Raw genomic sequence first — 24,083 nt, 5'->3', positions numbered from 1 at the left:
ATTGTTTCTTGTTTCACTGAATTGTTCTCTCTTGATTCTCTGGATTTTGTTATTTCCTAATAAACCTGGTTTAACCTCCCCCTGCAAAAAAAAAAAAAAAAATATCTGCTCTAGTTGGGGGGACATCCCTGCCTGAAAGTGGAGTGGAATCCTAGGTGGGACAGTGCAGTCTCAGGATCTCTGGTTACAGAAAGAAGAGGGATGCCTGAGTGCGGCAGAGTTCCCAAGCTGAGAGCAGGGAAGCCAGCTGCAGTGAGTCCAGGAGAGGGCTTTCAGAAAAAGGCTGCCATAAATTGTAAACTGTGGCACTGCAGGTGACTGCTCTCCCAGCAGGGGCCCAGCAAGAGCCAGAACTGGGGGGATACTCCCCTCTTCGTCCTGGAAGGAATGGCGCACCTGTGTTCAGCAAGAGTCTGTAAAGTTTAGAGACTTCAAATGGGATTGCATGCCTGAGATAAACATGCTCAGTCACAGACTAGGTGAGCAGAGTGCAGATGGAAACCAGGGAGACAAGAGTGATTGACTGCTTTCTGTGAAGGCTCACTGAAGAGCAGAGGGTACATATTTTCAATTCTGGGCCAGAGATCAGGGCACAGCCATTTTCATCTTCTAAAGCAAGAGGGAAACCTTTCAGGGAAAAAAAGCCACACAGAGCAATCTGAAGCTGCTTACACAGAGCCTTGCCACCTGGCAAGAGGGTGCAATACCGCTGGGGCAGAGACACCTGAGAATCAGCAAACAGGCCCCTGCTCCAGAAGACCAGCAAGAGCATTCGGCTAATAACAAGTTTACCAATCACACAGAATTGCAAAACCCCACTATATAGAATTTGGGGGTTTTTCCCCATGATTCTTTAGTCTTTTGATTTAAATATTTTTTTCTTTCCCCTTTTTTTTTTTTTTAAGGTTTTATTTATTTATTCATCAGAGAGACACAGAGAGAGGTAGAGACATAGACAGAGGGAGAAGCCAGACTCCTTGTAGGGAGCCCAATGTGGGACTTGACCAGGACTCCGAGATCACGACCTCACCACTGGGCCACCCAGGTGCCCCTCTTTTTTTCCTTTTCAACTAGTTTCCTATGTTATCAAATCTTTAAAAAAATTTTTTTAATTTTTATTTTTACATTTATATTTTATTTACATATATATCCTTCATTTGTGGCTTCCTTTCGTTGTATTCAATTTTATTGTTGTATCCATATAAGTTTTTCTTTCTATATGATTTTGGGATGTAGTTTCTTCTAACAGACCAAAATACATCCAAGACCTAGTATATTATTCTGCTCTGTCCACCTGTTTCATTATATTCTCTCCCCCCCACTTTTTTTTTCTTTTTTGGTTCTGATCTCTTCTGATTTGTTTAGTGTATATTTTGCTGGGGTCGTGGTTGATACTTTTGTACTTTGTTCCCTCATTCATCTATTCTTCTCTGGACAAAATGACAAGATGGAAAAACTCACCCCAGGGGAAAAAAAGTAAGAGGCAGTACTAACTTCCAGAGACTTAATCAATATGGATATAAGTTGGAGCTAGAATTCAGAATAATGATTATAGAGATACTAGCTGGGCTTGAAAACAGCATAGAAGACACTAGAGAATCCCTTTCTGGAGAATTAAAGAATTAAAATCTAATCAAGTTGAAATCAAAAGGCTATTAATGAGATGCAATAAAACAGAGGCTTAACTGCTAGGATAAATGAGGCAGAAGAAAGAACCAGTGATATAGAAGATAAAATGATGGAGAATAAAGAAAATGAAAAAGAGATAAACAACTATTGGATCATGAGGGGAGGATTTGAGAGGTCAAGGATACCACAAAGCAAAATAGTATTAGAATAATTGGTGTCCCAGAAGAAGAAGAAAGAAGGGCAGAAGGTATATTTGAGCAAATTATAGGAGGCACTGAACCCCCCTCAAAATCAATAAAAACAGGTCAACACCTTGACATATAATACTGAAGCTTGCAAATTTCAAAGACAAAGAGAAAATCCTGAAAGCATCTCAGGACAAGAGGTCCTTAACCTACAAAGGTAGAAACATAAGACTTGCAGCAGGCTTATCCACAGAGACCTGGGAGACCAGAAAGGACTAGCATGATATACCTAGGGTGCTAAGTGAGAAAAATATGCAGCCAAGAATACTTTATCCAGCAAGGCTGTCATTCAAAACGGGAGAGATAAAAAGCTTCCAGAACAAACAGAAACTAAAAGAATTTGTGATCACTAAACCAGCCCTGCAAGAAATATTAAAGGGGATCCTTTAAGCAAAGAGAGCCCCAAAATAACATAAACCAGAAAGGAACAGACATAATATATAGAAACAGTGACTTTACAAGTAATACAATGGCACTAAATTCCTATCTTTCAATAGTTACTCTGAATGTAAATGGCCTAAATGCTCCTATCAAAAGACAAAGGATATCAGATTGGATTAAAAAAGCAAGACCCATCGATATGCTGTCTGCAAAAGACTCATTTTAGACCCAAAGACACCTCCAGATTGAAAATGAGGGGGTGGGGACGCCTGGGTAGCTCAGTAGTTGAGCATCTGCCTTCAGCTCAGATCATGATCCCGGATCTGGGGATTGAGTCTTACACTGGGCTCCCTGCAAGGAGCCTGCTTCTCCTTCTGCCTATGTCTCTGCCTCTCTCTCTGTATCTCTCATGAATAAATAAATAAAATATTAAAAAAAAAAAAAAAAAAGGGGCAGCCTGGGTTTAGTGCCCCCTTCACCCCAGGGTGTGATCCTGGAGACCCGGGATGGAGTCCTGGGTCAGGATCCCTGCATGGAGCCTGCTTCTCCCTCTGCCTGTGTCTCTGCCTCTCTGTGTCTCTCATGAATAAATAGGTAAAAATCTTTAAAAAAAAAAAAAAAAGATGGGATGCCTGCCTGGCTCAGTGGTTAAGCATCTGCCTTCTGCTCAAGGCGTGATCCTGGAGTCCTGGGATTGAGTCCCATATCAGGCTCCTTGCATGGAGCCTGCTTCTTCTGTCTCTGCCTCTCTATGTCTCTCATGAGTAAGTAAATAACAAAATTTAAAAAACACATCGATAATTATACAATAACAGTAGAGATCTTGAAACACCTCACTCACAGCAATGGACAGATCATCTAAGCAGAAGATTAACCAAGAAATATAGGCTTTGAACAACACACTGGATCAGATAGACTTCACAGATATCTTCAGAGCATCCAACCTAAAGCAACAGAATACACATTCTTCTTGAATGCACATAGAACATGGTCCAGAATAGATCACATACTGGGTCACAAATCAGATCTCAATGGATATCAAAAGACTGGAATTATTCCCAACATATTTCAAACCACAGTGCTTTACTTATTTATTTTTAAAGATTTTATTCATTTATTCATGAGAGACACAGAGAGAGAGAGAGGCAGAAACACAGGCAGAGGGAGAAGCAGGCTCCACTCAGGGAGCCCGATGTGGGACTTGATCCGGGGTCTCCAGGATCACATCCCGGACTGCAGGCGATGCTAAACTGCTGCGCCACCGGGGCTGCCCCAAACCACAGTGCTTTAAAACTTGAACTGAGTCAGAAGAGGAAATTTGGAAGAACTCAAAAACTTGGAGGTTAAAGAGCATCCTATTAAAGAATGAATAGGTCAACCAGGAAGTTAAAGAAGAATTTTAAAAATTCACAGAAACAAAGGAAAATTAAAACACAATTGTTCAAAACCTTTGGGATGCAGCAAAAGGCAGCCCTAAGAGGGAAGTAAATAGCAATATAAGCCTTTCTCAAGAAACAAGAGAAGTCTCAAATACACAACCTAACCTTACACCTAAAGCAACTGGAGAAAGAACAGCAAATCAAGCCTATGCAACAGAAGAGAATTAACAAGGATCAGAGCAGAAATCCATGATACGGAAATAAAAAAAAAAAAAAAAACAAGGGAAGCAATCAATGAAACTAGGAGCTGGTTCTTTGAAAGAATTAATACGATCAACACTTATCAAAAAGAAAAAAGACCCAAATAAAATCATGAATGAAAAAGGAGACATCACGACCAACATCAAAGAAATATAAACAATTATTAGAACATCTTATGAGCAACTATATACCAAGAAATTAGACAATCAGGAAGAAATAGATGCATTCCTAGAAATATATAAATTACCAAAACTGAAACAGGAAGAGATAGAAAACTGGAACAGACCAGACAAACCTTCCATAACCAGCAAGGAAACTGTAGCAGTAATCAAAAATCTCCCAAGGGTACCTGGGTGGCTCAGTGGTTAAGTAAGGGTCTTGGGATCAAGTCCTGCATCAGACTCCCTGTTCAGTGGGGAACCTGCTTCTCTCTGCCTCTTCTCCTCCCTCTGTTCATGCTGTCTCTGTCTCTCAAATAAGTAAATAAAATCTTAAAAAAATAAAATCTCCCAATAAACAAGAGTCCAGGGTCAGATGGCTTCTCAGGGGAATTCTACCAAACATTTAAAGAATCAGGGATCCCTGGGTGGCGCAGCGGTTTGGCGCCTGCCTTTGGCCCAGGGCGTGATCCTGGAGACCCGGGATCGAATCCCACATCGGGCTCCCGGTGCATGGAGCCTGCTTCTCCCTCTGCCTGTGTCTCTGCCTCTCTCTCTCTCTCTCTGTATCTGTCATAAATAAATAAAATATTAAAAAAAAATAAAGAATCAATACCTGTTCTTCTGAAGCTGTTTCAAAAAACAAAAATGGAAGGAAAACTTATCAACTCTTTCTATGAGGCCAGCATTACTACCCTGATCCCAAAAATCAGACAAAGAATCCACCAAAAAGGAGAATTACAGACCAGTATCCCTGATAAACATGGACGCAAAAATTCTTACCAGGATACTAGCCAATAGAATGCAGCTATATATTAAAAAGATTACTCACCAAAACCAAGTGGGATTTATTCCTGGGGTTTAAGGGTGGTTCAACATCCACAAAACAATCAATGTGATACACTACATTAATAAAAGAAAGGACAAGAACCATATGATCCTCTCAATAGAGGCAGAAAAAGCATTTGACAACGTAGAGCATCCTTTCTTGATTAAAACTCTCCACAGTGTAGGAATAGAGGAAACCTACCTCAGTATCATAAAAGCCATGTATGAAAAGCCCATAGAGATTATTCTCAATGGGGGAAAAATGGAGAGCTTTTTCCCTATGGTTAGGAACATGACAGGGATGTTCATTCTCACCACCATTACTCAACGCCATATCAGAAGTCCTAGCCTCATCGATCAGACAACAAAAAGAAATACAAGGCATCTGAATTGGCAAAGAAGAAGCCAAACTCTCACTCTTTGCAGATGACATGATACTCTATGTGGAAAATCCAAAAGACTCCACTCCAAAATTGCTAGAGCTCATATAGGAACTCGGCAAAGTGGTAGGATATAAAATCAATGCACAGAAATCAGTTGCATTTCTATATAGTTATAACAATGAGACAGAAGAAAGAGAAATGAAGGAATTGATCCCATTTATAATTATACCAAAAACCGTAAGATACCTAGGAATAAACCTAACCAAAGAGGTAAAGGATCTGTACTCTGAAAACTATAGAACACTCATGAAAGAAATTGAGGAAGACACAAAGAAATGGAAAAAATGTTCCATGCTCACGGATTGGAAGAAAAAATATTGTTAACATGTTTATGCTTAGAGCAGTCTATACATTCAATGCAATTCCTACCAAATACCACCCACATTTTTCACAAAGCTGGAACAAATAATTCTAAAATTTGTATGGAACCAGAAAAGATCCCAAATGGCCAAGGGAAAGCTGAAAAAGAAAACCAATTGTGGCATCACAATTCAGGACTTTAAGCTCTATTACAAAGCTGTAATCATCAAGACAGTATGGTACTGACACAAAAAGAGACACACAGATCAATGGAACAGAATAGAGAATCCAGAAAATGGACTCTCAATTCTACGGTCAACTGATCTTCAACAAAGCAGGAAACAATATCCAGTGGACAAAAGGCAGTCTCTTCAACAAATGGTGTTGGGAAAATTGGACAGCCACAGTGCATTTTCTTACACTACACACAAAAATAAACTCAAAATGAATGAAAGGCCTAAATGTGAGACAGGAATCCATCAAAATCCGAGAGGAGAACACAGGCAGCAAGCTCTATGACCTTGCTAGAGAAGCTCTAGCTTCTTGCTAGACACATCTCCAAAGGCATGGGAACAAAGGCAAAATGAACTATTGGGACTTCAAGATAAAAAAGCTTTTTCACAGCAAAGGAAACAATCAACAAAACCAAAAGACAATCTACAGAAGAAGAGAAGATATTTACAAATGTTTTATGAGATAAAGGGTTAGAATAAAAATCTATAAAGAACTTACTGAACTCAACACACAAGGAACAAATAATCCAGTCAAGAAATGGACAGAAGACATGAATAGACATTTCTTCAAAGAAGACACACAAATGGCTAACAGACACATGAAGAAATGCTCAACATCACTCGGTATCAGAGAAATACAAATCAAAACTACAATCAGCTCACACCACTCAGAATGGCTAAAATTAACAAGTCAGGAAACAATAAATGTTGGTGAAGATGTAGTGAAATGGGGAACCCTCTTACACTGCTGGAAGGAATGCAAGCTGGTGCAGCCATTCTGGAAAACAGAATGAAGGTTCCACAAAAAGTTAAAAATAGAGCTACCTTACCACCCAGCAATTGTACTACTAGGGATTTACCCCTAAGATACAAATGTAGTGATCCGAAGGGGCATGTGCACCCCAGTGTTTATAGCAGCAATGTCCACAATAGCCAAACTATGGAAAGTGCCCAGATGTCCATTGACAGATGAATAAAGAAGATGTATAACACACACACGCACACACACACACACACACACAGGAATATTACTCAGCCATCAAAAAGAATGAAATCTTGCCATTTGCAACAACGTGAATGGAACTAGAGGGTATTATCCAAAGCGAAATAAGTCAATCAGAGAAAGGCAATTTTCACATGATTTCACTCATATGTGGAATTTAAGAAACAAAACAGAGAAGCATAGAAGAAGGAAGGGAAAAATAAAGGAAGATGAAATCAGAGAGGGAGACAAACCGTAAGAGACTTAATCATAGGAAACAGGGTTGCTAGAGGGGATGGAGTTAACTGGGGTGACAGGCATTAAGGTGGACACATGATGTAATAAGCACTGGGTGTTATATAATACTGAAACTAATACTAATACTTCTGAAACTAATAACACACTATATGTTAATTGATGGAATGTAAATTTAAAAAAGAATGCAAAATCATTCAAGGAAAAACAAATTTTATATAACAGTTTAACAAAGATTCCCAATATGTTTAAAATAGTAAATGAGCTCAATGAAGCAATAATGTCTATGAAATAAAAACTGAAATGCAATAAAAACATGTAAATATGAAAAAAAATCTCAAGGGACAAGGGTCCATTCTGGAAGAGATGGCTGACAGGACAAGAAGCTGTACAGAGCTTTCAAAAGACTCCTTGTGCTAAAGAGACAAAAACTAGAGTTCAGAACTCCTAAGGAGGACAGCCAAGGTAAAACCCCACACTTCAGATTAGGACCTTATACTAGTAAAGGTAAAATTGTATACATGAAATAGGCTAGCCCTTGTAGGAACTAAAACCACAGCTTTGAATTGGCTCAATTCTTGACTGGATTAAAGACCTTAGATTGCTAGTGATACAAGATGCCTGTCAAAGGCAAAACTCTCAGGAAGAAGACAGCATTCTAGGCCTCAAATTGCCTATACGATGTCCAGCTCTCACTAAAAAATAATTTGGCTTATATGAACACTAGCCTGTATGCAAAAAAAAAAAAACAAAAAAAAAACAAAAAAGAACATCAGATAATACAGAGAGATCCGTAGGGATCCAGATAACGGAGTTATTAGGCAGAGACTTTAAACTATGACTAAAATAGTCAAGGAAAAAAGACAAGATTGAGATTTTTCAGTAGACAATAGAAACTATTAAGTGGGACCAAATGGATTTCTAAAACTAAAAAATTAAAATAACTAAAATTATGAATTTAATGATTGGTTCAATACTAGGTTAGACACTCTGAAAGAAGAACATCACTAAACCTGAAGAGAATTCAGAAGAAAATACCCAGAATGAAGCATGAGTAATAAAAGACTACATGCAGAAAGACTTTAAGGTATGGGCTGTACAGTGAAATACACAGTTCAAATGCAGTTGGAGTCAAAGGGATGAAACGATGATGGGCAGAAGCAGTATTTGAAGAGATAATGGCTGAGATTTTTCTGAAATGAATGAAAGACATCAAATCAGATTCAAGTATTGCTATGAATCCCACTCAAAATAACACAAACAAAATAATTCGCATTGAAGTCCAACAGAGTACAATCACTGAAAATCAAAAACAAAGAGAAAAATCTTTAAAGCCACCAGAGGAAAAACGAGATTACTTTCAAAGAAGTAAGAATAAGACAGAAATGGATCAAACTCTCAGAAAGCTTACAGAAAACTAAAAGGAAGCCAAAAAAAATGTAGGTCTCTTAATGACAATGCTGAGTTAGCAGATCTCTAGACTCTCTAGACTTACCCCTTAACTAAACAAGAAATGTCTTTATAGTCCAAAGTGTTGAAAATCATATAGTTACTTATAGCAGAAAATATTCCTGATACAATGTTTAACAGGACTCCTGAAGAAGAGATGGGAAAGAACAGTGCTTAAACAATAAAGATATAATTAGTGAAAATTTTCCTGAATTAAAGATTGAATCCTTAGAGTGAACCTTATGGGTGCTGAGCATGAACACTATAGCTACTGAGCAGGAAGAAAAAATATACATGTCTGCATATTCACACCTGAATAGAGCATAATAAAGTTGTAGGGGACCAAGGTATCAGGCAAAATCTTAAAAGCTACTAAGAAAAAAATAGTCTATCTATAAAGGAATAAAAATTAGACGTAACAGAAAAATTTCCATAGCTATACATCCTGGATATAAAGCCAAAGAAGTACAGTACAAAGAAAGAAATTTAAAGACTAATTTCACCTAGATATATATATAAAGAGCTTAAAATGTAAAAACAGAATTGAACATTGTATTTTAGAAAATAATCACAATTAAGCAGTTCATCCAGAAACTTATGGATGGTTCAACATAAGAAAGTTAACTGATACAAATAAACCACATTTTCGAATTTAAAAAATACATATGATTATCTCAATAAATGGATAAAAGTCATTCATAAAATGTAATACTCCTTCATAATAAAAATCTGAGCAAGGTAAGGAGATAGAAGTTCGAAAGGAAATCTATTAAAAACCAAAAAGCATAAGGGGTGCCTGGGTGGGCAGTCCATTAAGCATCTGGCTTCAGCTCAGGTCAGAGTCCTGGGATTGGAGCCCAGTATCATGTTAGGTTTTCTGCTCGAGGAGTCTGCTTCTCCCTCTCCTGTGCATTCTCTTTCTCTCTCTCAAATAAATAAATACATCTTTTTATAAAAAAACCCCCCAAAAAACAAAAAAAAGCAAACATCATATCTTAATAGTGAGACTTGAGAAGCATTCCAATGAAAGTCAGAAGCAATACAAGGATGATGGTTATCTATGCTAGCTTATTTGTAAATGATACAACTGTCCAACATGGAACACAAGAGAATTTCAACTAAACCACCAGAACAACTTAAGTCTGAATTATGCTGGATATAAAAGATGGAAAAATACTTCCTTGAGATAGTTACATTATTTAAGGCAAAAAAGATTCAAATTCTCAAAAAGTTCCAATAAAAATCTCAGTAAGTCTTTTTATAAAGGGTAAATGTAACAAAGGCAATTTTGAAGAACAGCAATGTATGGAGGTTGTTCACATACCAGGTATCAAACTTATTAACTAAGACAGTGTGGGGGTGCCTGGGTGGCTCAGTTAAGAGTCTGACTTTTGATTTTGGTTCAGATAGTAATCTCAGGGTCATTAGCAGGGGTCCCTCAGTGGGTAGTTTGCTTGAGATTCTCTCTTTCCCTCCTCCTGCTTGTTCTCTCTCTAAAATGAAAAAATACAATCTTAAAAAAAAAAAAAAGTGGTGCTAGCATAAGAATAGAAAGACCAATAGAACATATCAGAAAGCTTCCCAAACAGAACCCACACATTTATGAAAGCTTAATATGATGCAGATGGCATTATAAACTAGTATGGTATAAATTAATGATACTGGGGTATTTATCCCCATGGGGGAAAAAAAAAACCTATATTCTCTACTTTGCAACTGATTTTATACAACAGAGTCAGTTCCAGGGAGATTAAAGATATGAATGTGAAATGCAGAGTATTTTTAAAAAATAGAGAAAAAAAATTTTTTTTGAAAAAAATTTTCTTGATCTGAGGCAGAAAGGGTTTCTTAACCAAGACAGTAAAAACACAAACAATAAATATGAAAATTTTGGTTATATTTAAATTAAAAGTATCTATACAACAAAAGTGAACATGAATACAAATACAGCAAGAAGACAAGTCACAGACTGAAAGATATTGAAAACATACAAAAATAGAGTAAGTATGAATAAAGGACTTTTAACAAGTTGATAGGCAAATTTGGAGCCAATAAAAAAAGTGGGCAAGAAATATCAACAGAAAAAACTCAAATGGCTAATATTCAAAAAGATGCTCATAAAAAAAAAGATGCTCAATCTTATTACTAACCAGAGAGTACAAATTAAAAATGAAATATCTTTTCTTATCTATTAGGTTGGCAAATAAAGAACTAAAAAATAACATCAAGTGTTAGAAAGAATGTAGAGACACAATACTTTGCTAGTGAAAATGTAAACACTGGTATAAAACCACTTTGGGGAGCAACTTGGCAATAGTTAGTACTTGAAGCTAAGCATACCCTCCACCAAGCAATTCCACTTCCAATAACAATTAGGAAACACCTTGGAAATGAGGACAAGAAGAAAGGCACAAGAATGGTCACTGCAGAGGCACCTGGGTGGCTCAGTGGGTGTCTGCCTTAGGCTCAGGTCGTGATCTCACTGTCCTGGGATCAGTTGGCATTGGGCTCCCTGCTCTGAGGGAGTCTGCTTTTCCCTCTCCCTCTGCCCCTTGCCCCTGCTCATGTTCTCTCTCTCTCTCTCTCACAAATAAGTAAATAATCTTTTAAAAAAATCACTAGCGGTTTTTAATATGTAGCTAATACTTTAACACCTACAACAGAATAAGTTTGTTTTAATAGAATATCCTTTGGCGATTAAAATGAACTACAGATGTAAGTATGAACAAGAGAAACCTCAAAATCAGTATTTAATGGAAAAAATTTGCAAAATGATAGTTTGAACATAAAGTCTAAAAACACACTAAACACTATACACACAGATACACACACACACATAAAACACAAAAACTGCTAAACTATAAAAACATAATTGGGCACACAAACCACCAAATAGGGACAGTAGTTATAGCAGGAAAGAAGAATGGGAGGCTTAACACTTTCTCTAAGTTTTATTATTATTTTTTTAATCTGAAAAAAAAAAAAAATCTGAGGCAGATCTGGAAAAATGTTCTTAAAGCTAGCCTGAGTCCGCAAGTATTCCTTGTCTTAACACTCTACCAGATTTCTATGTGTTTAAAATTCTCAACGAAGAAAAATGGGGGGAAAAAAAGGTTAATTTTACATAAACAGGACTTTTAACAAGATGCCAAGTATAAAACCTGTCTTCCCAAATTGCTGTTCAAGGCTTTAAAAAAAGTCCAATGGGGGGGGGGGGGGGGGAATCCCTGGGTGGCCCAGCGGTTTAGCGCCTGCCTTGGGGCCCAGGGCGTGATCCTGGAGTCCGGGGATCGAGTCCCACCCACGTCGGGCTCCCTCTGTGTGTGTCTCTCATGAATAAAAGTAAATAAATAAATAAAACCTTAAAATTAATTAATTTAAAAAAGTCAAATCATTCATAACATAGCAGAATGCGTCGCCCTCCAACTTAACAGTACAATCAAAGCTTATTACTCGTGATGAATCTACCATTATTAGATTAAGCTGCTAATGTGTTCAAGTATCTCAACATTTCAACAAGGATTACAAGATCTTACAACACAGCAGGAATACACCCAGTATATGGGGGTGGGGGGTGTGTGGGGGGGTTCTCCCTCTGCCTGTGTCTCTGCCTCTCTCTCTCTCTGTGTCTGTCATGAATAAATAAATAAAATCTTAAAAAAAAAAGACACCGATGAGAAACAAACAAATAAATAAATAAACAACAACACACAGGCCTTGGAAAAGTGACCCACAAAGGCCATCTACATATAGGCCTCGGATTTAGGACTCCCGCTTGAAAGTTGCTTCTCCAGGTCTTTACCCAAAACGTCGCTCAGTTATGCAGAAAAACAACATAAAGTGCATAGACCTGGGTTCACAGCGACCTTCGGGGCCTCCACCAGCTGCCCGAGAGGCGCCGTAAAAGCCGGGCGGAGACTTTGCTCCCTCCGGGGCGACCTGGGGCTGGGCCAATCTCAGCCACTCACACCTGCCAAAGACCAAAAGTCGAACGTTTTTTTCTAAGGGCCGAGCGGTTCTGTCGCCGTGTTCCGCTCCCAGGAAACGGAGGCAGGAAAGCCTCCCGCTTTCCTGCAGGCGCCGGGACCCAGGGAGGGTCCCCCTGAAGAGCGTCCCTACCGAGAGCCGTCCAGTCCGAGAGAGCCGTGCGGCCCCGGAGTGGTCTCTAGCTTAGACCCCTCGGCGCCCGGGCCCGGCGCGGGGGGAGGGGACACCTCCGCCCCACAACGGCCTCAACCGTCTCCTGCCAAACCGCCGCTCCGCCCCGCCAGCCCCGCGGCCAGAAGAATCCCACACTCACTGGAAAGAGGGGCCGGGGCCCGGGCCCGGCCCGACCCCAGGAATTCGCCGGGTCTCCCAGGGTTTCGGGGGAGGAGGCGGCTGGGAAGCCATCTCCTCCGCCACCGCTCGCCTCCCGGTCCGCGCTGGGACTCCCCAGGCCCGGGGACAGCAGCACCTCGCCAGGCACAACGGGCAGAGCACCGAGTTCTCCACCCCCGCCCACCCCGGCCGCCAGCGCGCCGCCTGCGCTACTCTGCCAGAGGGCACCTGAGGCCAGGTCGCTGCTGCTAATCCACCGGGGGTGGGGGGGTGGGGGGTGGGACTCTCTCTCTTTTAATTTGCAATTATGTCCATTGTAAACCTGAAGGTAGGCGCTCATCGATATTTCTGGCAGCGGCTACAACGCCCTAGACATCGGAGTCCTATGGAGGCTTCTCTGGGACGCTGCGAGTTCTGTCCCCCGCACTTCTACCGCCCGCGGGGTTGGCAGTGGGGGCAAGGGGTTGTGGCGGCGGGCCAGGCAGCTTTTCTGGTTTCCCCACAAACAAGAAGAGGCGAGAGTTCACTCGCTCAGCCCTTTGCGAGAGGGCCTGGTACTTTCGTTCCAAAGCTCTCGTTTCCTCGGGGAACAGAATTGCGTCACGCAGTAGGTGCGTTGTCTTTAGTCTTCCCCCGTTCCCTCTGGGGGACCGGAAGGGGTTAAAGCCCAGGCTCCCGCGTCGCGAGAGAAGGTGAGGCAGGAAGGTCTGGGGGGCGGGGCGGGGGCCGGGGGGCGCGGGCTCGGACGGGGCGCTGCAGAGGTGTGGATGGACCGGGTGGCGTCCTTCCTCCAGGAGCGGCCTCGTTAGCAGGAAGGGGCGAGCGGGAAGTTCCTCGGACCCGACCGCAGCCGGGGAAGGGCTCGCCTGGCCGGAGGAGAGACTGGAGGTTAGGCTCTGGATGCATTTCCACGCGTCTAGAGTGAATTTTGCAGCGGAGAGCGACGGTAGCGCGATGAAGTTGTGAGCGTCTCCTTCGAAAAGTGCACGTCCTCCGCCGCCGCCGGGAGACGAACCACACACACGCTTCGGTATGGAAATGAGCGTTGGAAGATCCCGGGGTGCGAGACCCAGTTTGGCCATATTGTGTGTGTGTGTGTGTGTGTGTGTGTGTGTGTTTTCACACGCCCTGCTCCTTCCCCATCTGTAATGAATGGCTTCTGTTTAAGTCCAAGAGGTGAAAAGAAAGTCCGCCGTCTCCTCCAGGTATCGCTGGCCCGTGGAGAACTGACTCAGACCCCGGTTCAGGATCCTGGCAGGTGGGAGGAGGTCCTGTTGCAATGACTGAGTTCCCATGGTTTATGTAAAGAAGCACGTAGAGGAGAAGCAAAAACAAAACAAAACGAACAAAACCGGAACGAAGGCAGCCGGCAGTGACCCACCTTAGAGCTCTTAGGGCTTTGCTTTCAAAGCTGGGACACCTCGTAGGGGACGGCTGATTTCTGAGGACCTAAGGAATTCTTGCAAGGCCGCGCATCAAGAGGAAACCACCGAGTGTAAGGCAGAGCGCATTTCCTCCTTTTAGATTTTTTAAAAAAATATTTTTTATTCATGGGAGACACACAGAGAGAGGCAGAGACACAGGCAGAGGGAGAAGCAGGCTCCATGCAGGGAGCCCGACGTGGACTCGATCCCGGGTCGTCCAGGGTCACGCCCTGAGCCCGAGGCAGGCGCTGAACCTCTGAGCCACCTGGGGATCCCGCATTTCTTGCTTTTACTGTCAACTTGTTTGAGAAGTCGCTAGATTGCTGCAAAGTGAAAAAGAGCGGGAGGGTTCGGAAGACCCATCACCGACACATGCACACCGAAGACTGGGTTTAGTCTTGTGTCATTCATTCATTCATTCATTCATTCATTCATTCATTCATTCATTCATTCCTCTTACGATTACTCAGGCCAAGAGGTTTCCGAATTCTCCGCAGTGTTGGGAACATCTCAGAGCCAAGAGGTTGTAATGTGTCATTTATTGCCTTTGCAGTGATAGCCTTCATACCAAGAGTATACCTCTCGGAGAAATAAACAGTCTTTGAACCAAAGGAAAGAAAGTATCCTTTTTTTTTCCCTCCCCAATTGAATTTTTTGTTTTTAAATTTAAGTATAGTTGACCCACAATGTTACACGAGTTTCAGGTGTAAAACATAGTGATTCAATCTCTCTGTAGGAAATCCTGTGCTCACGCCAAGTGTAGCCAACTTCCGACACCGCCCTGCAACCTATCACAAATCATTGCCTTTTATCCTGATGACTTACTCCACCTTTGGAAGCCTGTGTTCCTCACTCCTCTTCCCTTTGGCAACCATCAGTTTGTGCTTTGTATTTATAGAGATCCGTTTTGTTTGCTTATTCATTTGTGTGTGTGTTTTGTTTTTTGGATTCCACTTAGGGGTGACATCACATGGTATTTGTCTTTCTCAATTTGACTTACTTCACATAGTGTAACAACCTGTTCCGTCCATCCATATTGTCCCAAATGGAACCGTGTTATCGTTAGGAAGCATCCATTTCAATAATAGTATTTATCTTCAGCCCCCCAGGGAAATCTTTGAGACAAAGTGTTCTTTTTATTTTTATTTATTTTCTTAAAGATTTTTATTTATTCATTAGAGACACACAGAGAGAGAGGCAGAGAAACAGGCAGAGGGAGAAGCAGGCTCCATGCAGGGAGCCGGACGTGGGACTCGATCCCAGGACTCCAGGATCATGGCCTGGGCTGAAGGCAGGCGCTAAACCGCTGAGCCTCCAAGGCTGCCCCTCAAAGTGTTCTTTGTAAAAACTTACTCATGCACTTATTTATCAGGGAGGAAGGTTTGTTTCTCTTTCTGAGTTACAGATTAATTCTGGATTAAATGATATCTTTGGTCTTAAGTCATGGAAAGATGGAGAAAAAAAAATAAAGAGTGAGACAGAAATAGTTTCTCCCGGAGGGGATTGTAGTCAAGGATGTACTTTAAATGCTGATAATCAGTCCCTCACTGAGTTCCAATCAAACCAGCAGATTAGGGGCAGCCTGGGTGGCTCAGCGGTTGAGCGTCTGCCTTTGGCCCAGGGCCTGATCTAGGAGACCCGGGATCGAGTCCCACATAGGGCTCCCTCGCCTGCTTCTCCCTCTGCCTGTGTCTCTGCCTCTCTCTCTGTGTCTTTTTTTTTTTTTTTTTTTAAAACATTTTTTTAAATTTATTTATGATAGGCACACAGTGAGAGAGAGAGAGGCAGAGACACAGGCAGAGGGAGAAGCAGGCTCCATGCACCGGGAGCCCGATGTGGGACTCGATCCCGGGTCTCCAGGATCGCGCCCTGGGCCAAAGGCAGGCGCCAAACCGCTGCGCCACCCAGGGATCCCCCTCTGTGTCTTTTATGAATAAAAAAAACAAAACAAAAAACTAGCAGATTAAATGGCCTGGCAGAAGGAATCCAAATCACTTGCATATAATGATGACCACATACAGCTACTCTGTACAAGATGTTCTCCACAAACTTTGTGTCCTTTTGTGAGAATGCCCTTGAGCCCAACTTTAAGTAGGCAGCCCTAAATCAAAGCTTAATCCTGGTGTCTCAAAGTTCTCACTGGCCTATCCAGGCAAAGTCAGATGTTCTTCTCTTCCTGTCTGCTAGCTCCCACTCTATGTTTACCTGAATTGGAACTCGGTCAGAGGCAACCTGTTTTTTGTAGTCCTGGCTGCTAAACTGATTTTTATGGTGAAGGGTTCTGTAGAAGTATATACCTGCCTTCCTCATTATTTTGGGTCAAGGATAGACTCCTGATAAGTGGCCACAAATATTTAGAAACTTAAAGTAGTGGATTTTAAAGGGTTGGAAAAGACAAACTACATCTTCACTGTAAGAGGTTGGTAAGAGCTTCACCGTCCCACAAATTTTAAGCAAGTTTGTTCGAATTATGAAACTGCACAAATTAAAAAGCGCCACTGTTTTTTATCTGTATGACCATAGTTATACCATACCACAATTATTATTTTATAAAATATTGCTAGCTCCTCATTTTAAAGTAATGTGAGCTGATTCATTAATCAGACCTATTTTTGTAAAACAGAATGATTAGGTAATTTGATTTTAGTATACCTCCTTCCTGGCAACAAGAGAGTTATATTGGATTTTACCCTCTTCTCTAGTTTTTGTTTCTAAGGATGTTTATTCAAATTGCAAAAACTAACAACTTGTTTTAGATGATAATTACTCTAAATTATTTTGCATGTAATTTGTGGGGGTTTTTGGTGGGGGGAGGTTTTACTTGTGCATGAAAGGAGCAGATTTTTCTCATTTTGCTAATAGTTGGTTGTCATTTAGTTATCTCATCAAAGTATAATAGATGATTTTATTTCTACTGATCAATTTGTTTTAAATACTTGACTATTGGGGGGGCCTGGGGGGCTCAGTTGGTTAAGCAGCTGCCTTCAGTCAGGTTATAATCCCTGGGTCCTGGGATTGAGCCCCATATCGGGTTCCCTTCTAAGCAGGGAGTCTGTCTCTCCCTCTCCATCTCCTTATCAGTCCCTTTGCTTGTGCTCTCTCTCTGTCAAATGAATAAGTGAAATCTTAAAAAAAAATTAAATAAGTGAATACTTGCCTGTTTAAGTATCATTGAGACCATTAAAAAATATAGATGGACTGATTATTTTTTCCTAGCAAACTCATTTTTAATTTCTAATAGGAAAAGTTTATTGAATTTACTACTCAATTGTGTTCTCAACACTGAATGGTGCAAAATAACAAACCTTCACTCTGTATTCTTTGTTTTTATTATTCTCAGAGATAATCATTCTTGATTATTTTAATTGATTTTAGTTATATTGATATACTTTATCATAATCCAGAATGGTGAACTGAATTCCTTGATAATTAGAAACTTTTACCTGACCCATCTAGTAAATGTCTTTCAAGTTTATGTTTCAATATAGATATAGCGAAAGGGATATTATTGGAGGGTACGAAATAATGTTTTCAAATAAAATTAGTTTTTAATCCATAAAAGTGACATATTTGTGAAAGTAAAACACAAAAGATGTTCATTACTTTTACTTTTTTTTCTTTCTAGTTATTATTATTCAGTATGTTTCCACTGACTGAGGAAAACAAGCATGTGGCCCAGTTGTTGCTCAGTACTGGTACCTGTCCAAGATGTATTTTCAGATTCTGTGGTGTGGATTTTCATGCACCTTACAAACTTCCCTACAAGGTATTTTCATTTTGTTTCTAAAGAAAGTTTCTGTATTCTAAAATGAATACCTGTACATTTGAGGGCAAGTATCTATCCATAACTCATCATTAAACTTTTAAAAACTATAATAAAATAATTACTGATAATGGTAAATTTGGAATTTCCTTTTAGTACCGTAAAACTGTAAGCTCCTTCTTAAGTGATTATATCTAACATTTAATGTAGTGGGATCTTTGTGGTGTAAATCCCGAGTGTATTTAATGTTTGTATATACCTCTCCTAAAGAGTACACAGATAATCACAAAATAGTACTTCTAGCCAGTTGTTAATAAGATGTGACAGGAAGAGGAGGACAGTCCTGAGATCTTTTATTAAGTGGAAGCATTGTGGATTTGGCTGCCTTTTTTCTTTTTCTTTTCTGTATTATTACCATTTGTACTTACAAATAGGTATTTGCAACCCTCCAAAAGTAAATGCTTATCATAATCATTATTTACTGTTATTAATAATAGCAAAAATAATATAGAGGGTTCTTTGACATTTATGGCAATATACAGAGAGCTTTGACTATTTAACAGAATACTTTCACAAAAAATATATAACATATTCCTATAGTGACATTCTTTTTAGAAGCAGTAATTATATATAAGTAAATATATATACCTATATAAATAGTATGTGCACACACACGTACACTCAGTTTCTTACAATTTTTAAAAATTGCTCAGGAGTTAGCAATAACCATCATTTTCCCTATGTATTAGTTTCTATTATTTTGGAAATAATATCTAGTGTTCATATAACATTATATGTCAAGCTCTCATCTAATCCTAATAATAACCTATTAGGTAAGTACATACTATGATTGTCTCTATTTTCAGATGAAGAAACTGAGGCACAGAGAGGTTAAACAACCTGCCCAAAGTTACACAGCTATTAAGTGAGCAAGCTAGGATATGAACTGTCTGAATCCAAAGCCTAGAATTTGGAGCTAGAAGACATGGATTTGAATCCCAGTTCCAGCTTCAGTTTTCTCCTCTCTAAATGGGAATGATGATAACATCCACCTCACAAGATTTTAAGGGACAATATCTAATAAAGTATGTGAAAACACTTTGAAAACGGTACATATGCTATGACGATTAATATATATGTGTATATTCATTTATACACATTATGACTATGAAGTAATAAGACTGGTTTTGTATAACTCTCCTTAGACATTTTGCAGACACATTATATTATTCTATGCATTTGTTTTAATATTTAAAATATGTTTTAAGATTTTAAATATTATATAAAGAGACTTAGTGTTACCAGCATTTATTTGTATCATTTTATGTAAATAAACATGAAAATATTTGAAGACAATTTTTTTCTTGTAAATGTACTTAAATTTTCATCTTTTGTAGTCCTATAACTGTATGTACACATACATATACATGTACTATGTTATACTGCCATTATAGAACTTAGGTAATAAATATATTTGTGTGGGTCAAATATACCTATATGTGTATGTATATATTAGTATTTCTGTTAAAGATGAAATAGAGCTACTATCCTAATAAAATGAATTAAATTTGTTCGAGTGAAAGATTTTTTTCTTTAGAGTCAGTAAATTGTAATCTGAGTAAATTCCAGAAGGATATCTATTCAACAACTGAATAATAAAATCTGTATAATTTAGATAAAACAGAGAATAAGTTCTCTGAGTATTTAGATGGGTAGAATCTCTGAAATATGAGAATGGTTTCAAAAGAATTCAACTTTTAACATTTTAGTACAAACGGTAACAGAAATGGGGCAAACCAGAATGTAGCAAAGGGCTTCTTCCAATTAATGCATATAAATGGTTTTGGAAATTAATGGTGCCAAATTTCAGCATTACTGACATCTGTTTACCTTTGTTTAGTAACTTGTCTTGAAATTACATTTACTTAATAGATGTATAATCTCTAATTTTTCAGATTTCATGTTGAATAAATGTACAATGTTTTGTGATTGTGAAATTATTAAGCAACCTAGCAAGGGTGGAAATTCAGTTTGTATTTCTATTTGTTAATAAATAGAATTGAAGGAGGTTTTTTTTTTTTTTTTTGAAGGAGGTTTTTTTGATTGTTTTTGTTTTGTTTTGTTTGTTTACTAAAATTAGCAAGTGAATGACCTTCACAAACCAAATTACAGGCATACTTCAGAGATATTGTGGGTTTGGTTCCAGACCACTATAATAAAGTGATTATCACAATGAAGTGAGTCAAACTAATTTTTTGGTTTCCCAGTGCATATGAAACTTATGTTTATAATATACTATAGTCTATTGTGTAATAGAATTATGTTTAAAAAATGTACATACTTAATTAAAAAATAACTTATTGCTAAAAAATGCCATTATCTGAGCTTTCAGCAAGTCATGATCCTTGATCACAGATCACTATCACAAGTATAATAATGAAAACATTTGAAATATTGCAAGAATTACTAAAATGTGACACAGAGACAGAAATGCTGTTGGAAAAATGGTGATGATAGACTTGTTTGATACTTGTTTGATACTTGTTTGATACACAAACCTGTCATTTCTAAAGATGCAATATCTGCAAAGTGCAATAAACTCAAGCAGAGTAAATAGAGTAATGCATGTAACAGATTTGTTAATGGCACCTTCTGCCTCACTTTCAGGACTTTAGCTTCACTAAGATATAAAACTCTTTTGGAAAAATATTCACACATGTAGGAGTTAGGTAATTCTCTTTTGAATTACCCAGAAAGCCAGTGCTGGCTAATAAAATTTATCAATTGCTCCAAAATTGCTAAAAATCAACATTGTATAAATCTGCACTATATCATAATTTCACTTCTGTTTTCATCTTAACCTTTAGGGCATTGTCAAAGGGTTATTACTTTTTTCAAATTAACTTTCCAGGAGTTGCTCAATGAACTACAGAAATTTCTGGAAACTGAAAAAGATGAATTAATTTTGGAAGTTCCAAACCCACCTCCCAAGAAAATTCGACTACAAGAACTAGAAGATGGGATTGATAGGATTGATAATCTGAGTCAGAATGGAGAGGCAAAGGTCTCCAATATTGAAGATGGTCACATTGCTTCCAAGAATTCAAATTTAAATGTGTGCAATGTATGTCTAGGAATTCTTCAAGAATTTTGTGAAAAAGAATTCATTAAAAAGGTAAATAATCTTTTTCATTATATGTGCAATTATGTAAAATTTTTAGTCTTAAAGCTTAGAAGTCTTGAATCTAAAGTAACAATACTATTCATTTCAACATGCTTTACACCAATGCATCATTAAAACATTTCTTAATTCAAAAAAAAACAACAGGCCTACTATTCTCAAATTGCTTCTTTATTAACAAGAAAACTGAAAATTAATGTAGTAGGTGTCCATGTATTTCAGTCATGAGCGCTACTCAACTGAAGAACAATATAATGGTTTTTCCCTCTGCTGTTTAACATAGCTAAGGAGTTAGAGAAAAGCTCTTGGTCATACTTAGTGTCTTGAAAAGACAAGTGTTACAGTCTTGTGGAAGGTACATGATTGAATGTGGGATTGCCTTTTGTTTCTAGCTGACAGGAATGCTAAATTTGGCTTTATTTTGTTAAAAATATTTTTTAAATTATGAGGTGATCTAATAGAAAACTTTTGACATTCAACAGATTGTTCTGCAAGTGAGTCTTGGCTGTGTTGGCATCTCGTGATAACAGTCTTCTGGATCATAGTTAGCAAATATTTGATTTTGGGATGTTTATGAGAATTCTCAAAGGTGAAAGTTTAAAAGTGTAGTGGATCTCCTGGACCAAAAACTCATGTTATGAAGATTAGTGTAAAATTTTCAGCAATTCCTGAGAATTTATATAATACTGTCTTATGTAATTAAAAAATGCTTTTATGTAATACTTTTTTAGGTGTGCCAAAAAGTTGAGGCCTCTGGGTTTGAGTTTACCAACTTGGTATTTTCAGTCTCCTTCCCACCACAGCTATCTGTAAGAGAGGTAAGACCATTTAAATGCATGAAACTATATGTGAAATGCATACTAGAAATATCTTAGAAAAATGGAGATGTAAAAATACTCCTTATCATATTATATTTTTCATTTTTTGTGTACTTATTGAATGATTGATGATTGAAAGCATGGCATTATAGCTGCTTAATAATGTTGAATGAATGGATGAGAAAAGGAATTATTAAGTTAGTTTATCATAGGACTGGTGGGTTTTTTTGTCTGTGTGTTTTTGTTTTAGTTTTAGTTTTTAATATTATATCAGCAGGACTGACAATATCACATGGTCAGTCTTCTGTAGAAGTTAAATAAAAGCATAGTGCCTTTGAGCATGAAAAACAACCCAAAGGCCAGGAGTCTTCTAAAGGAATTGAAAGGTAGAGATTTCAGAGAATTTCTCTTGTTTTCACCATGTAAAGTGACTGGTTTAAGTCACTTTTTGAAGACTTAGTAAAGAAAACAGTGTTCCTTATGCCATTGAAAGGATTGTCTTTTTTTTTTTTTTTTCTTTTAGGTCCTCATTCTATAGTATATATTCATTAAGCTTTAGATCTGGATGAGGCATGTTGGTTAGAGAAAGAGATTTGAGGAGAACTTCAGAGATGTTTTGGGGTGGATACATGCATGTTATAATGGTCTGGGGGTAGGGTTATTTCAGTAATGCCGAACCTACTTATTTTCTGGAGTAAAATATAGAAAGGGGGTACCTCTTTTAGTCAACAGGAAAAGGGAGAGAAGTAGCCTCATGTTTATTTTAACTTTTTTCCTTTGTTAAGTGATAAAAATAAAAGTAGTCATTACTATGACATTCTTGTGCGTCGAAAATGACATGAAAATGTAAAATTATCTTACAGGGAAAATGACCTTTCTAATTTCAAATTACAACAATGAGTTCTAAATATATCCATTTATATATGTAAGGTGTCTTTTCCCTAAGAATCTGAAGACTTATCAGAACATTATATCTCATACCGGCGATCCCTGGGTGGCTCAGTGGTTTAGCGCCTGCCTTTGGCCCAGGGCGCGATCCCGGAGTCCCGGGATTGAATCCCGTGTCGGGCTCCTGGCATGGAGCCTGCTTCTCTCTCCTCCTGTGTCTCTGCCTCTCTCTCTCTCTCTCTCTCTGTCTATCATAAATAAATAAATCTTAAAAAAAAAAAAAAGAACATTATATCTCATACCATCACTTTCTTTGGGTGAGCAAAATATGTTGGAGCAAATAATAGGTTTTTTAGCCTCCAAAAAGCTGAAGATTGACTTAAGACCTGATGAAGCTGGATGAATGAAAGTGAAGAGCTGGGAAGTGAAAAAGAGTAGAAAAATTTTAAGTAGTACCTCTGTCAATAACAAGATGACTGAACAAATAAAGGGGATGATGATGATGTACAGAGGTTTATAAACACATGAAGTCATTTCCTAGTCAGTCATCAAAGCATTTCTCATGAATAGGTCATTTTCAGGATCCAATTTTGGTAGCAAGAAACAGACTTCTGAAAGCTGTGACTCATTAAAAGTTGCAGTGTTTGAGTAACAAAAATAGAAATAAGCATATTTTCTAAGTGTGGTTATATATCTTACCACCAAACTCTTCCTTTTAGACTTTATATATATATATATTTTTTTTTAAAGATTTTATTTATTTATTCATGACAGACACAGAGAGGCAGAGACATAGGCAGAGGGAGAAGCAGGCTCCCTGCAGGAAGCCCGATGTGGAACTTGATCCCAGGACCCCGGGATCATGACCTGAGCTGAAGGCAGACACTCAACCACTGAGCCACCCAGGTGCCCCTGGAACCCAGATTTCTTTAGCAAATTGTGTTTATGGCTCACTTTGTGATTTTTTTTCATTATTATATTTTGTACAATGCATCTGTGTGTATTTTCCTAGGAACTGTCTGATCTGGTTAGGACAATTTTAGATTGAATACTGCTAGAGAGGAGACAAACAAGCAGATTAACTGATATATCCCTGTTAGACATCAAGTAAGACATAGCAGAATAAATGGAGACTCAGAAAAGACA

General features: G+C 38.6%; 2 protein-coding genes across 16 annotated transcripts in view; one reads left to right on the top strand and one right to left on the bottom strand.

Annotated features, from left to right (window-relative positions):
* Nucleotides 1-12,981, bottom strand: part of PEX13 (peroxisomal biogenesis factor 13) — a 33,785-nt gene extending 20,804 nt beyond the window's left edge. For 2 of the 3 annotated variants that reach the window (XR_007413805.1, XM_025468534.3), the window contains exon 1: nucleotides 12,844-12,978. Coding sequence is in view for 1 of the 3 variants with exons in the window: in XM_025468534.3 (XP_025324319.1) it covers nucleotides 12,844-12,935 (92 nt within the window). In the remaining 2 variants the exon portion in view is untranslated. Of the gene's footprint in view, nucleotides 1-3,096; nucleotides 3,200-12,843 lie in introns of all 3 variants that reach the window. The other variant, XR_007413806.1, reaches the window with a different exon arrangement.
* The window catches only part of PUS10 (pseudouridine synthase 10), a 70,834-nt gene continuing 59,716 nt past the window's right edge, over nucleotides 12,966-24,083 (top strand). The window contains exons 1-6 of one of the 13 annotated variants that reach the window (XM_025468486.3): nucleotides 13,178-13,555; nucleotides 13,658-13,893; nucleotides 14,069-14,358; nucleotides 17,913-18,053; nucleotides 20,962-21,225; nucleotides 21,963-22,049. In XM_025468486.3, the coding sequence (XP_025324271.1) occupies nucleotides 17,928-18,053; nucleotides 20,962-21,225; nucleotides 21,963-22,049 (477 nt within the window). In that variant the 5' untranslated portion in view covers nucleotides 13,178-13,555; nucleotides 13,658-13,893; nucleotides 14,069-14,358; nucleotides 17,913-17,927. The other 12 variants (XM_025468483.3, XM_025468494.3, XM_049115903.1 and 9 more) reach the window with 12 other exon arrangements.

Source organism: Canis lupus, chromosome 10, assembly GCF_003254725.2.
Source record: "Canis lupus dingo isolate Sandy chromosome 10, ASM325472v2, whole genome shotgun sequence".
NCBI lineage: Eukaryota > Metazoa > Chordata > Mammalia > Carnivora > Canidae > Canis > Canis lupus.
The sequence above is the reverse complement of the archived record's forward strand: the minus strand, read 5'-3'. Positions and strand labels throughout refer to the sequence as shown.